This window comes from Pygocentrus nattereri, chromosome 20 (genome assembly GCF_015220715.1).
Source record: "Pygocentrus nattereri isolate fPygNat1 chromosome 20, fPygNat1.pri, whole genome shotgun sequence".
Lineage (NCBI taxonomy): Eukaryota > Metazoa > Chordata > Actinopteri > Characiformes > Serrasalmidae > Pygocentrus > Pygocentrus nattereri.
The window spans coordinates 34735729-34750959 of NC_051230.1; the positions used below are offsets into that span (position 1 = coordinate 34735729).

At 43.1% G+C, this 15231-nt stretch overlaps 1 protein-coding gene across 1 annotated transcript in view; it reads left to right on the forward strand.

The window, feature by feature from the left end:
• Window positions 1–14449, forward strand: part of fgf10b (fibroblast growth factor 10b) — a 16547-nt gene extending 2098 nt beyond the window's left edge. Inside the window, exons 2-3 of the mRNA XM_037531479.1 lie at window positions 11438–11541; window positions 13053–14449. Of these exons, the coding sequence (XP_037387376.1) occupies window positions 11438–11541; window positions 13053–13244 (296 nt within the window). The 3' untranslated portion in view covers window positions 13245–14449. The remainder of the gene's footprint in view (window positions 1–11437; window positions 11542–13052) is intronic.
• The last annotated feature ends 782 nt before the right edge of the window (window positions 14450–15231 follow it).

A 15231-nucleotide genomic window follows, 5' to 3' on the forward strand; every position in this document is an offset into this window, starting at 1 on the left:
AAACTCGTAACGCTCATTAATATACAGCTTTAAACTCGTAACGCTCATTAATATACAGTATTAAATTCATAACGCTCATTAATATACAGCTTTGAACTCGTAACACTCATTAATATACAGCTTTAAACTTGTAACGCTCATTAATATACAGTATTAAACTTGTAACGCTCATTAATATACAGCTTTAAACTCGTAACACTCATTAATATACAGCTTTAAACTTGTAACGCTCATTATTATACAGCTTTAAACTCGTAACGCTCATTATTATACAGCTTTGAACTTGTAACGCTCATTAATATACAGTATTAAACTCGTAACGCTCATTAATATACAGTATTAAACTCAAAAAGCTCATTGATATGGAGAATTAAACTCATGATGCTCATTAATTTTAGAGCAGTAAGCACCAGGTACTCATTACTATAGAGTAGTACGCTCATAACACTCATTATTACAAAATATCAAACTCAAAATTCTCTTGTTATTACAGAATAATAAACACCTAATGCTCTTTAATATCATCATCATGACATGACCTCAATTTCTGCAGTTTACAAATTCACGCAAAAGCATCCCTGTGTGTTCCTGAGTATTTACTGCGCTGGCAGAAAGACCCAAACAAAGACACGTATTAGGCAATACTTTCCACTGTTTAACTGATTCATTTCAATTGACCGTGAAACTGGACCCTGCAGTGGCCTTGGGCCAGTGTTTCCCAACCCTGCTCCTCTACTGAACCTGCATTTACTCCACATTTCACTGTGTTATCTGCACCAACAGCTTCGGCTGGCAACTCCATCTGATAGTCTGACAGGGCCTTTATTTATTCATGTATTTATTTACAACTGCAGCAGGAAGATAACAAGGACGTGGGAGCTAAATATGAAGAACTCAAATGGACCCGAGTGAAAGAGCCCTTTTCCCCACAAACACACTTGAGTAGGACAGGATTTGAAAATACCCAGGAAAGTTCAAAGGCTTTCAAATCGCACTTAAACACACTGAACCGAGTAAATGGAACTAGTTACCCAGATAGACAGATCTTTGATAGATCTTGAACCTGGACCGCGTCCAGCACGGATGGACCCGGGCCAGATGGGGTAGCCGGAACCCGGCCGGGAAGCAGCTTCTGCTTTAGCCAACGGTACCAGCTTAACCTGCTTAAATCACTCTGCCTGTCCGCTTTGGTAAACTGGCTACTGACGTACACTTTAAACGATTTTTAATCACTATTTCTGCTGCGGAATGATAATCTGGGTCAGACGGTGTCGGATTTAGCTGAGTCACTGCTAACAGCAGCTAACCGTGCAGGTTAGCTAGTGGACTGAGCAGGACTGGCAACAGCGGCCTGAAGTAAATTTGGCTGAAGGTTTTGTGGTGTTTTATATAATTGCTGCATATGGATATATTACTTTATATACGCATATGGATATATTACTTTATATACGCATATGGATATATTAGTTTGGCAGCTTCTGGATAGCTGACTTTCATAACATCGCTAACAGCAGCTAAGTTCTCAGCTAAACAACAGCTAGGTTAGCAGGGCTATGATACAGTAGACTGAGGTAGATTACAGGACAGTGTAATATAACCGGGATGGAAGGCCAAACACTCACTCAGGCTTCACAGTTTCATATACTTGAGCATAATTTTTTGTCAAAAAAACATAAAAGTATCTACTATTTTACTCAGCTCTCAGGTTAGTTCCTTAGATTTAGTCCATGTATTTACTTATTTGTTTCATTGTTTTTAGTTCTTTTTATTATTTTACTTGTTTTAGAATTTTGCAGGACGTTAATTCTGCTTTTTTACTATAATTTTGAACTTCATTTTAGACCAAGAGGATCTAAAAAGAGAAGAACAGAGCTAGCTAATTCAGTTCCTAGGAAGCTTGTTTTTCAGAATCATTTATTGATCACAGCTTCGCTGGAGTGATAGTGTGTATTGCTGAGTATGGTCGAGGCTGTTCAGCCCTAAGCAGAAATGACTGTAATGGTTTTCATTACTGGTATAAAAGCAGTCTCTATCTTTACACCCCTAAAATCTGAGAACAATTAGCCCACACGTTTCCTCCTGAGCGTTTCCTTACTGAGCAGAAAGAAAGCGTGTCCTTGGTGTGAAGACCTCAACAAGATCAAGGGCTTTTGTGTGCAAACTACTCCAGAATATGAGTTTATTCATGGCCTGTGGGGCTTTTGGCTCTGCTGTGTCTGGAGTTCAGGGTGAAAGTAGAGTACCTTGGTCAGAGTCAGTAACACGCAGGCCTTGTTTTTGTGTATTGCTCTAATAGGCTTAACAATGAAGATGCTTCATCATTACTCATATGGTGTCCATGTGTAGATAAGAGCCTTCCTGTTTCCTCAGTCCATGTGCAGCTTTTACTCTGGGGGAGGTCTGAGCATTTGTTCCAATTGGAAGAAACTGACAAAACACTGAATAGTAAGACCTTGTCTATACAGCACTGCAAAAATCTGAGAATCTTCATTAATTTGATTTCCAGTCAAAAGAGTAATTGAATGCAAGTAAATGCTAAATAGAAGACCCACTCTTTCCCTTTATTCCACCTTCCACTTTCTTCAGGAGACTCACTTTCAGTTCCTGAAAGAATCTGCAGACACACCTCCAAAGTTCAGTCTTGGAAGTTGGTTGATGATTTTCTGAAGCGATCAAACCCATTCAGTGACATTGAGGTCTGGTCAGTCCATCATTCAGCTTCTTTGTTTGATGTGTCTGTCTCCTTTTCTTGGTGAGGTTCTTCTTGATCAGTTACACATCCTTTCATACCCACAACGCTGAGTTGTCTTCTCACAGTGGAAGGATGGACAGAAACACCTGTAGATATTTTCAGATTTAAAGCAGATTGATTTTTCACTCTCAAAGATGGAAGCTGTAAGTGCTGTTTATCTGATGGGGCAATTTTGGTGTCTACCAGGTCTCCCAGGTGGTTGTTAGGAGAACTGTTTTCCCGCTTTCTTCTCTCAGAAGATCTCCCGAAGAAGCAATCTTGTAATCAATAGCTGTATTGACTGGAAATGAAATAGACAAAGGGTGGTGTCTGACTTTTGCACAGTACTGTATACTTTAATGTAGGGCAGTGTTCATGATGACACCTACATGACAACTGACATACGTAAACTTTTATTAACACTTATTCTAATGGGTATTCACCATATATAACCATTTATAAGATTTAAGCTACGTGATAAGCTCCCCGGACAAAATTTGTCACCCTGTGTGATAGTAACTTCAGGCTCCTGCAGAAGCAGCTGCACAAGGATATCTGGCCTGTAAATACCTCTGGGGTGTGCAACGGCATTCATAGATTGAGAAAATGTGGTACAGTGAGTTGTTACAGTGTGCTATGTGATTTCACCCAAAAGAAAGTATTAGGATCAAATTTGACAAACTCAGCCTTTGTGGCAGAACATGCCTACTGGAAAAAACCTTTATGAATGTTTATGTTGGTGTCATGTAGCCTTATGAACACTCCCCTATAGTAAAGTGTTAGTGGTGACCCTATGGCCCTTACCTACAGCCATGATCCCTGTGGTCTGTGAGGCTCTAGATGTCATTGTGCTGTCTCAGTTCGTAAAGGTGTTATCAGCTGTCACAGTGATAGAGGAAGTGTCTGTGTCTGCTGATACAGTGGTTTTATTTTAGTCAAACTGATAAGCCAGACCCAGCTCTGATAACAGCACTGAGGTGGCGCACATCTACACCTCTTTCAGGCAAAGCTAGGTTATCTGAAAGCTCAGATTTGTGTGACTTTTTAATGCATGGACTGCTTGTCTCACCTCATTTCCAATTGCAGAACCTTTTACCTGCAAATTGTCATAACCCTACTTTTTATTTCTTTACTGTAGCTTCATAAATCCAGTGATTACTCCGCATACAGAAAGCTGTGAGTTTGAATATGAGCAACGTGACTGCGCTGTATTATGAGCTCCAGCAGATCACTGAAACTTACCGTCTCTGCTAGAAGAACCTGAATCATAACCAGCAAAACCAGCATATGATGAGTTTTGGATGCTGATGTTCTTGTCAACCAGCATGACCATGCTGGGTGACCAGCTAAATCTGCACTAGACCAGCACAAATCACCATAGAAAAGCTGATCTTTGCAGTTTTTCTTTCTTGTCAACAGAGTTTACCTCAGAAAAATTGAGCGAGTATTGTTTTTGCTGATCTTTTAAAATATTTTTTCATGTTCTTTGAGGGCCCTGTCTCATCAAGTCCCTTAGAATCTTCTCAATCACCCCCCCCCCCCCCCCCCTCCCTCCTTACAGCATGTCTGACTGTATGACATACTGTATGGCCAAAGTTCAGGCCTCAGACTGGCTACTGCTACTGTTTTTAGCCATGCATGCTAATGTACTTTAGTCCATGTGTGTACATAACGTAATATCTACAGTGTCAGAAGCCACATAATCAAGTCTCTTAGAGACACTGAACCGCTAACAGTTTGATGTGATGGCTTTTAAAGCATCGCTAACAGCTGCTAGCTGAACAGCTCAGCAAAACAGTAGCTCGGTTAGCTAGCTGACTGTATTAGCAATATTGGGATGTGGTGGCCTGATGTAGATTATAAGACAGCATAATTACGATGGGAATGGTGATTATTTAGGTTCTACGTTAACTGGTGTGGTAAAAAATTTTTCCATTTACATTAGCCTCATAGCTACGGCGCTAAACCTGAAGAAGCAGACACCAAACACGTCTTGACTGATGGACTACACCTGGGGTAAGAAGGGGAACTGCAGAACTGTAACTGTGGACAGTTCATTTTCAGCTTGTGCACATTTCAGAAAGCTGGTGTGCGAGTTGTTAGCATGCTAACACGTGGGACATGTGAGGATGAAGAGGCTTTGATGTAGCTGCTGCTTCCTGACTGCTGCCTTTGAATATCAGTGTTGGCACATCAAAGGCGACCATGTGGCAGGTGAAGAAGCTGAGGGGACAAAAGCGCTAAGCCTCGTGGGCTGAAGTTACCACAGTGTGGACGGGAACAGAGGCAGCGCTAAAGCCGTGTCCTCAGGCTAGACATGGGGTTAGCAACCGGAGACTTTGAAGCAGCTCTGAAAGACGTGTGTTGCATTTGAAAAGGACTCTGAGGTTAGAAGAACAGCGGCAGGGTGTCCTGGGAGCGTGACAACACACCTGGATGAGCTTCATAATTAGCCCGTGAGGTGAATAAACATAGCTAAAGCAGAATTAAAGGACTTACGATGCTCCAAAGCACAGATTGAGTCAGGTTCTACTCATTGTTGCCAAAATTCTGAAACAGTCGAAGGTCAGTATTTCAGGCGCAACACTAAATACGCATTTAAACAACATGACATGCGTAATAAACTGGTGGGTATGAAATATTAATATGTCAGACTTTCCTCACTTAATAGGCTCTGTCAAACATGCTAACATGACCATCCTGGGTGACCAGCTAAACCAGCAGTAGACCAGCACTGGACCGGCATAAACCAGCATGGAATGCGTGCTGGCCTGTGCTGTTATTTTCAATTTCTAGCTTCTAGAACTTACTAGATACTTAAAAAACTACATACTTAAAAAAGATTCTTTAAGAGTTCTTTAGTAAAGAAAATGATTCTATATAGAACCATCCATCCATCCATCCATCCATTTTCCAAGCCGCTTCTCCGTCAGGGTCGCGCTATCCCAGCAGTCATCAGGCAGAGGGCAGGATACACCCTGGACAGGACGCCAGTCCATCGCAGGGCAGACAGACAGACAGACACAGACAGTCATTCATACCCAGGGGCAATTTAGCACGTCTCTATTCTATTCATATTTCAGCTGCATTATCAGTGCCTTTCATTAGTGGGTAGTGCTGTCGTCTCACAGCAAGAATGGCCTAGGTTCAGTTCCCCGGTCGGGCAACCTTCTGTGTCCTTTGTCGAGTCCTTTCTGTGTGGAGATTGTATATTCTCCCCCTGTCTGTGTGGATTTCCACCCACAGTTACACCCTCGCAGAAGCAGAAGTGGTAACCCCCTGCCTGGTCCAAACAAACTCCGCCCAATTTGACATGCTTAATCTATGTAGAGCAGTTGAATGGCGGATGTCGGCCAACATGCCATATGAAAAATCTACTAAAAATGACCACCAATAACTTCGACGAGGAAAGTAGCATGCAGATCAAAACAGATCAAATAAACACAAAAGAGCACAGACTAAAATCACAGTCTTTAAAAGGACCCAGAGGCCTGAGAGAATAAACACATGGCTAAACACAACAAGATTCCCAAGTACAGCGGCTTATCTCCATTAAAAAGTCCCCAAAGAAGAGAAGGATCCCTACTGACAGTGTAATGTGGAAAACTGGGGCTGAGATTATTTATTTGAGATCTTTAGATTATTAGAATTAACTTAAACCGTAATTCGATGTAATTTGCAGGACTAGCGAGGCTCTCACTGAACGAAGCTCCGGGTAGGTGTGGAAGCATCAGAGCCTGTGATTGGAGCCGTAGTGATGTGCGAGTGGATGATTATCTGAGTTGTATCTGGTCTTGTACCGAGCTGCTCCTCAGGGATCTGACAGCGTTTAGCCTCCTGGGAGTTGCCTGGTGTGCTGTAGGATCTTTGGTGGCATCTGGCGTCAGACCCCTCAGCCGCAGACACCCACAGATTTTATGGGGATTCCACTGCAAAACTGTCCCACGTGCCTGCCCACCAGGGCCTTTGGGTAATTTCACAGTGGGCATGTTTTCTGGAGGATAAAACTGTGTTAAACGCTTAAATGTGGTTTAGCCCTATCTGAGGGTTTCTGATGTTGTAGACAAGCCTGGATTTGATAGTATGACAATGACAAGTCTCATTATCTCCCCCATCTACATAGGCAGCATTTTAAGGCATCGACCAAGCTGTATTTATAGGGCATTTAGACTGGGTGTAGGGTGTTTAGGATGGATATATAGGGCATTTAGACTGGGTGTAGGGTGTTTGGGATGGATATAAAGCAGTCGTTTTCAAATGGGGGGTTTTGTGTTTTGGGTAAGGGGTAGAGGGCAGAATTCTGTCCGTTTATAAAATGTGCCTTATGTGGCACTAATGGGCTTTAAGATGGTGTAGGAGGTTTTGGATGGGTGTAATGGGCATACAGGTTGGGTTTAGAGGGTTTAGGGTGGATATCAAGGTCATTGGGCTGGCTTTAGGCAGGTAGAGGGAGCTTTGGGTAGTGATTAAAGGCTTTAGGCCAGGTATGGGGTGTTTAGAGTGCATCTAAAGGGGAATTAGTTGATAATAGAAGTTGATAGTTATGGGTGGAAATAAAGGATAAATGACCAGATTTAAGATTTTAGAGTGGATATAGTAGTTATAAAGGAATTAAGGCTGGGTATATAGTGGGTATAAATGCTTCAGGCATAGTATAGGAATTTTAGTGTAGATATAAAGGACTTTGGACTGGGTATAGGGGTTTAGGCTGGGTGTAGGTGGTTTATTGTCGGTATAAAGGGATTTAGGATTGATATATGTAGTTTAGGATGGATATAAAGTAGCTTAGATTCAAATGTAGAGAGGATAGGGTGGATATAAAGGTCAATAAGCTGGCTTTAGGTTGTGTACAGGGAGACTTGGGTAGTTATTAAAAGCTTTAGGCCAGGTATAAGGACATTAGAGTGCATCTAAAGCCATTAAATAGCCCAGGTGTATGCGGTTTAGGGTTGATGTAAGGGTGTTGATAGTTTTGGGTTGATATAAAGGGTAAATGACCAGATGTGGAGCTTGAAGAGTGGATATAGTAAGCCAGGTGTATGTAGTTTAGGGCGCATATAAGGGGCATTAGGGCCAAATGTAGGGGATTTATGGTGTTTATAATGGGATTTTGGCTCATTATATATATTGGATATAAATGATTCACGCGAAGGAAGCTTAGAGTAGATCTAAAGGACTTTGGACTGGGTACAGGGGTTTAAGCTGGGTGGTTTATTGTTGGTATAAAGGGATTTAGAATTGATATATGTAGTTTAGGATGGATATAAAGTGCCTGAGGCCCACGTGTAGGGAGTTTAGGGTGGATGTAAAGGATGGGTGCAGTGAGATTAAAGTGGATTTAAAGGCATTTTGGATACATGCAAGGGGTTTGGAGTGGATAAACAGGGCATTCTGGCGTGTTGTAGAGAGTTCTGCGTAAATAAGGCCACCAGAGCTGGATCTGTCATGTTTACGAGGACTGGCTGACCTAACGAAGTGTAATTAGTGCTCAGTCACATGCAAGGATTAACACAAAGCACTTCTCGCTTATCCTGACGCATCTGAAAACCCAAAATACACATCACTCTGCTCGGTAAACCACAACTGTTCCTTTTGTTTTCCCCCTCAAAATAGCACATCATCGCCTTGGCTGTAAAATGCGGTGAGCATTGGCAGAGCTTTATGGAAAAAGTGTAGCTGCCATGCACATAACAAGGCGAAGTGTGAGTTCATCCACACCACATTTACTCACCGCTAACAGAGCATAGCGAGTCAGACACACACACACACGGCAATTGGAGAAAATGTTAATTTCCCGACAAATAAAAAGCATTTAAATTTTCGGGAATTTTGCATCAGCCGCGAAGATTAACACGATAAACACAACTTAGTTCTCTCTCTGTGTATCACACACGTACGTTCTTGTGTTCAGTGTGTTGAACACAGTGGTGAAGCATGACTAGTAGAGCAGGGCCTTCAGTTCAGGCTACAAATGTCAGAGCTCAGTCAAGATAGTGCTCGTTTCTGCTAGCACCCCTATGGGACTCAAGTAGTATATTAGTGATTCTCATGAGCATTTCTGTCTGTTAAGATCTTTTTTGAAGTAAAACACACTCAATATGCTTCATTTAAGGCTTGTAAACAGACTTTAACGCATGTTTGATCTTGTATCAGTTTCAGAGCTGCTGCCGCTGTTTTGCGTTCCTAACAACTAACTGGAACACCGCTTAGACAACGGCTCGTATTCACAGTCATTGGCGTCTATAGAACCTCCAGAAGAACTAGAGTGACTTCTCACGGAATTGACCCCACTGTAAACCAAAATGCGAGAGGCCGATTTCACTGCCTGATTATGTTGGTAGTTAATCTAACGTGTAAGGCCTTCAGCTCGGCTTCAGTCCTAACTCAGGGGTCGCAACCACCCTGGGAGTCACAACAGTTCATGTCCATTTTACCATCTTCACTGCAAATGTGTCTCAGTATGTGCTAATAAACTAGTATAATATTAAAATATAGTATGCTCTGCTTTAAGCTTCAGCTCAGCTACAGCTGCTTTTCTCGCATCTCTAGCAGGAAACGTTTCCTCAAGAGTAGAACAGTTTCTTGTAAAATGTCTCTCAATGTTCCACTTTTTATGAGGCCGAAGTTTGTCAGAATTTTCCCGTTCCACCTTAAATGGTGGCTGAGGTGTCCGAATGTAATTTAAACACGGTTTAAGGTGGAACGGGAAGGTTTGAATGAGAAGCTGGAGAACGAGAAACTGACTTCAGCTTCATGACTTTTCATGAGTTTTCAGCAAACCAGCCGGAGTGACTATAAATTCTAAAAAGTCTGCCTCTTGTTAGCTACTAGATACGTGAGATTGTTGTCTGCGTTGCTATCTGACCCGCAGTCTGGAGGCCAACCTTCAGGGTCAAAAGCTGGTGAATTAGCAGATAAAGGGTTTCGCAAGTAGAAGAGCCGCATGTGGCTGTGGAGCCATGTTGCTGACCCCTGTCCTAACCAATGGGAGGGCTCATTTGACTTTCCACAGACCAAACAATCCCGACTGGACAGTTTTCTGTTTTGCCTCTCTAGATTTTCGTATCCAGTTGTTTCCTTAAATACGAGTATTGGCGTACCACGTTACTTGCTGAGTTTAAATACAACAAAAGTGATATTATTTAACTGAAATAAAATGTTTAATGTGCTAATATTAAATAAAAATCAAGCACAAATTGTGTACATGGTTTTTGATTTGACAGAAATCTCCTCCGGAAGCCCTGAAGGCCCTGGGGGATCCTGTGGTGAACTGCAGATTTAGCGTACGGGGCTGTACAGTAACAGGCTTTGCTCTGTACAGTTTGTGCTCGTTTTCAGCCAGAAACGAGAGAAAGAACTTCAAAGCCGCTACCTGAGATCAGACGCATGCTTCTGAGTGGGCCTGTTTGGGTATTTTGGGTGTGGATAATGATCCATATGGCTTTATGTGCGGTCAAACATGCGTGTCAACTCAAATCCTGCAATTACTGCAGCGCACGGGAAAACGTGTGTGTTTGTATTTTGCGCACTTATAGGGAAAAAACAGAGGAACCGTTTTAACCTACAGAACCAATGGAATTCTCTGGGTTAGGTTTAGGAGTAGGCTTAATACCGTTATTACATTTAGATACTTCCATGTGTGCAATACAGAGGGGATGTACTGTTATGCCATATTGAGACTGTATGTACAGTATACTATACATTTTTCAGTTGTTGACATAATCTGAAAATGCCTGTTGTCCTTTACATTGTGAGTAAAGTTCATGATGAATGGACCAAAACAAATGGCTCAAAATGACTTGGGGAAAAAATTGGGTTCCACTGACTTACATTAAAACTAATGCTACACTACACTAGCTTTTACACTAAAACTAAAACTAAGTATGTTTTTTCCTTCTCCTGTGAAGTTACCATTCTGGAGAAGCAGAACGAAGATATTTACATTAACCATTACATTTAGCTTCTGTATATATTTGCCTTTATTACTGCATATATGCATTTACAAGTGTAATACATAATGGACGGGTTATTAGTACATACTGATGCTTACTTATATGTAATAGGAAATGTCCTAACACACCAAAGCGTGTGTGTGTGTGTGTGTGTGTGTGGCTCATTGTGCTTAGTGTCTGTGTGGTGTGGGCGTTCGTCATTCAGTTCTCTTTCTTTCTCTCTCTTTGATCATTGCTCACTGATGTTCCTCTAATCCATCTCTCAGTCACTCTGCCATTCGTCTTTTCTTCCTTCTCTTCATCCTTTCATTCTGCCACTGTTCACTGAGGGACAGATAGATTTACCCTTTCATCTGATACCTGCAACCCAACCCACGCACACACACACACACACACACACACACACACACACACACACACACACACACACACTGAAGGTGACATGGAGTGAGGCACAGTGTCCCTGTGTGTTTGGGAAGTGAGGAGATGGACTGCAACCTGACTTAAGAGCTTCTGGAGGTCAAAGGTCATGCCAAAGAGCAATCCTAATGCATTGATCTGACACGGTCCTCACTGTTCTCTGCTGTGGCCTACAGGGTTCCTTCACATTCTGCTAGCTTTTCAGAGCTGAAATAAAGACCTCTGGTGTCTCGAGGCTGAAGTGGACTGTGCAGAGCTGGAGTGCAGGACTAATGCAGCGTGTGTGTGTGCGTGTGTGTGTGTGTGTGTGTGTGTGTGTGTGTGTGTGTTGTAGGTATTCTGGAGATCACGTCTGTGGATGTGGGGGTGGTGGCCATTCGGGGGCTCAGAAGTAATTACTATCTTGCCATCAGCAAGAAAGGGGAAGTGTATGGATCGGTGAGTGTTATTAACACACACACACACACACACACACACACAGTGAGGTATTACTGTACTTCTGAGGTCCTACACTGGCTGCAGTGCTACCACGACTATATCTAACTCTACAGACTTAGTTGTTTTTTCTCATAGAAAAACGAAACTTCTGGGAAATAAATGTATGAAAACTTTTCAAAAGCAGAAAAAAGGATCTTTTTTAACATCTTAAAGAACTTGTGAGGACATTTGGCCCTGATTGACAGCAGAGCCAAGCGACGCTAAAGGTCTAAGCTACGTCTACACTAAAATGCATTCCAGTCTTCTTTGTCAGCGTTTCTAACAGTGAGGTCTCAGACTCAAATTACCTGGGGGCTAATAGTCGGGTGGTCCATCCAAGGAGGGCAGGTTAAATTTTTTTTTTAATTTTGAGAAAAAGAAGGGTCCCATATTTTTTCCCCAGGAGAAATTTTGACATATATAGTAATTTAAGTGTTACTGTTTATCAGCATCAAAAACCACAACTACTCCTTTTTCTACTACTGATCATTCTTGGTGTTTTGTAGTCGTGTAACTATGTGGTGTTTGTTAAATATTTTAGGGTCCAGTTGAATAAAGTAAACCTACATCTAACAGTAGAATTATGCTTTTATTGTGGAAGCATTGGCATTTCTGCTGAGTGTGAGTGAAGTTAAACTTCTCAGTGAACTGGTTTGGATTCATTCCATTCACTGTGTCAGGTAGCTGCGTAACCTGCTACGTTTCATATGCAGAGCTGCGTTCTGAGCGATACAGCAGGGGGCGCTATAAAAACAGCCAAGCCTGTCCAAGTGGTTTCGTACTGCCAGCGTGCTTCTCTGCTGCCACAGCCCACGAGCAGCTGAATCTCATTCAAAGATGTTTTGTATAAACATAAAAAAATCTGATCCATTACTGAAGAAGGCAAAGCAGCTCACTCGCCCCCTCCTCTAGCGCCCCCTACTAGTGTTCGTGATCTTCCGTTGCGTATGTTTCTGGCCTTGGTGTAGCTACACTATACGTACAGTTAGCACTATGAATAACCAGCAGGCCTTACATTTTCCCATTTGATTAAGTTTTGATCAAATTTTAAATTAAGTGACCATCTGACCCATCCATGCAGTGAAACACCACATACACACTAGTGAAGACACACACTAGGGGGTAGTGGGCACACTTGCCCGGAGCGGTGGGCAGCCCTATCCACAGCGCCCGGGGAGCAGCTGGGGGTTGGGTGTCTTGCTCAAGGACACCTCAGTCATCCTGTCCACTCCACTGGCTCGTTAACCTCCAGCCCCAGTTACGAGTTTCTTAATTTACTACCACAAAGTGTCTCAGCTCATGAAATGGATGAATAGCTGCTTTGTAACAGGTTCAGCTGAAGCAAGTCTACCGGACTGAAATCCTTGGCTAATATCTGGCTGCATGTCCAGAACGCGCGGCCTGCTTTGTCGCTGTATTAACGAAATCCCTGTTGCAGAAAGTTTCTCACTCTGTATTCGTTTATGTTCCAGAGGGAATACGGAGTGAACTGCAGGCTGAAGGAGCGCATTGAAGAGAACGGCTACAACACCTACTCGTCGGCGCAGTGGAGGAACCGCCGGAGGTCCATGTTCGTGGGGTTGAACGCTAACGGCCGGCCGCTGAAGGGCAGGAAAACGCGGCGGAAGAACACGGCCACACACTTCCTCCCCATCATGGTCTGAGCGGGCACTCCCACACCCAAAGGCCCGATAGGACGGCACGCAGCTCTGATAAAGCCGAGGCGGGCGGCCGCAGCTGGACGCTGGACCCACCCGAGACCGCTTCTGTTTGTGTGCTTGTGTGCGTTTGTTGTTCTTCTCTTGGACATAACTGCACATTATAACCCGGACTGGTGGGCAGGAGCGGCGATAGTGCAGAGATACAGTTTAAAATCAAATGCCCCCCCCCATCCCCCTAAAACACAGTTGGTGTCAGAAGTTAGCGCTGGAGCTACACGGCTAATGTAGCTAACAATTAGCGGAAACCGTAGCGACTGACCTGCTGCTTAATTGACTATGAGTACGTTTCTCAGCTCATAAACAGGTGAAACAGCTGCTTTAACAGTCTCAATAGTGAGAAGCACTGTATAAATAAAGCTGAACGGAAAGTGACTCTAAAGCGAGGCTGAAGTTCGTCGTGGTCTGGGCTCCCGTTACTTGTTAGCCATGTTAGCCTCGAAGCTCCAGAGCAAAGCAGATGCAGGCTTGGCTGACTGACTACGTTTGGGGTAAACGGGTTCAACTCTGTACATCCGATTTCCAGCTATCGGGTTAACGAACTGTGAAACCTGTAATTGCAAGGCATTGTTTACGTGTGAAAAGATGGCGTTAATGGAAGGGATAAAGGATGGACGGGAATCTCTGGAGGACGCTGTGGACTCTGAGTGTTTCTCCGAGGGCTGCTTCCAGACCAGCCCCAGATATGAATTGATGTTTGACTGAGATATTCAGAAAAGAGAAACTGGATCCTGGAATCAAAGCACGAAACTGGAGCAATCGACTGGATCCTGGATCCCAAAATCAGAGCATGGAACTGGATCTCGGTATTAGAACTGGATCCTGAAATCAGAGCATGGAACCGGATCCCTTTACAACATGAACTGGATCCAGAATGTGGATCTAAATCCCTTTTTTTTTTACTCGATCCTGGATTCGAAGGTTGGAAAGGGAACCTAAAAGCTGGACAGTGGAATGTGGACTGTGGTTCTGGGGTCAGCTGAAGACCCATGAGGGTCAGCGGTGGCGTTTGTAAACATTGCTCTTTTCTGCTTCCAGAGAATTTATTTATTTGTATCCTATTTAAATGCAAAATAACTAATGAAGTGTATGAAATGAAATGAGCAGCTTTTCTGGACTTTATATGAATAAATGCTATTTTTCTCACTCTTGTACTGAGTCCCAGTCCATCTGTTCTCGGTTACTGTGGGCAGTTGGCTGATTACAGTAATGATCCGGACCCTTTGGTCAATGACTAGTGTTCTGGTTCTGAACGACAGCAGTGAACATGAAGGAGAACAGAAACAGACCCCGCAGCTGAGGGGGGATTCCCGTCTTCTAGCTTCTTACTTGAATGATCCGCTCCACCTTAAATGGTGCAGCTCTGACATAACGTTACATAATGGAACATGCAAGTGCTGCACCATTTAAGGTGGGACGGAAAATTGAATTAGGAAAACGGGGAATATAAAATATCTTAGGTTGATAACGTGGCTAAAACCATCCCACCAATTAGGACTGCAACAGCACAGAGGCCTTCATGTGGGGCCACACACACACACACACACACACACACACACACACACAAATATTTTCCATTCTGTCCTCTTTCCGTATTACTTTATATCTCTCTCCTGAAGCTGAAACATTCCTCTTATTTCCATTACACGCACAAGAACACACACAAACGGAAAAACTCACACGCCGCTATCTGTTATCTGCTGTTTCCTCTCTGGAGGCCATTTACCAGCAGCTTTGGGGATCTCAGTGGAAAATGCTGAACTCTACAGGCTAATTAGGGAACACTAACCACCCCAGATTAGGAGTTCACTGAATACTTCTCTCAAAAAACAGCACAGAAGAGAAAGAACACCAAGCTGCATGCTAGAAGCTCAGCACTCTCACAGCTATGCACTGCTTCTGCTCAGTTAGGTCTGTTTAGCTTTATCACATA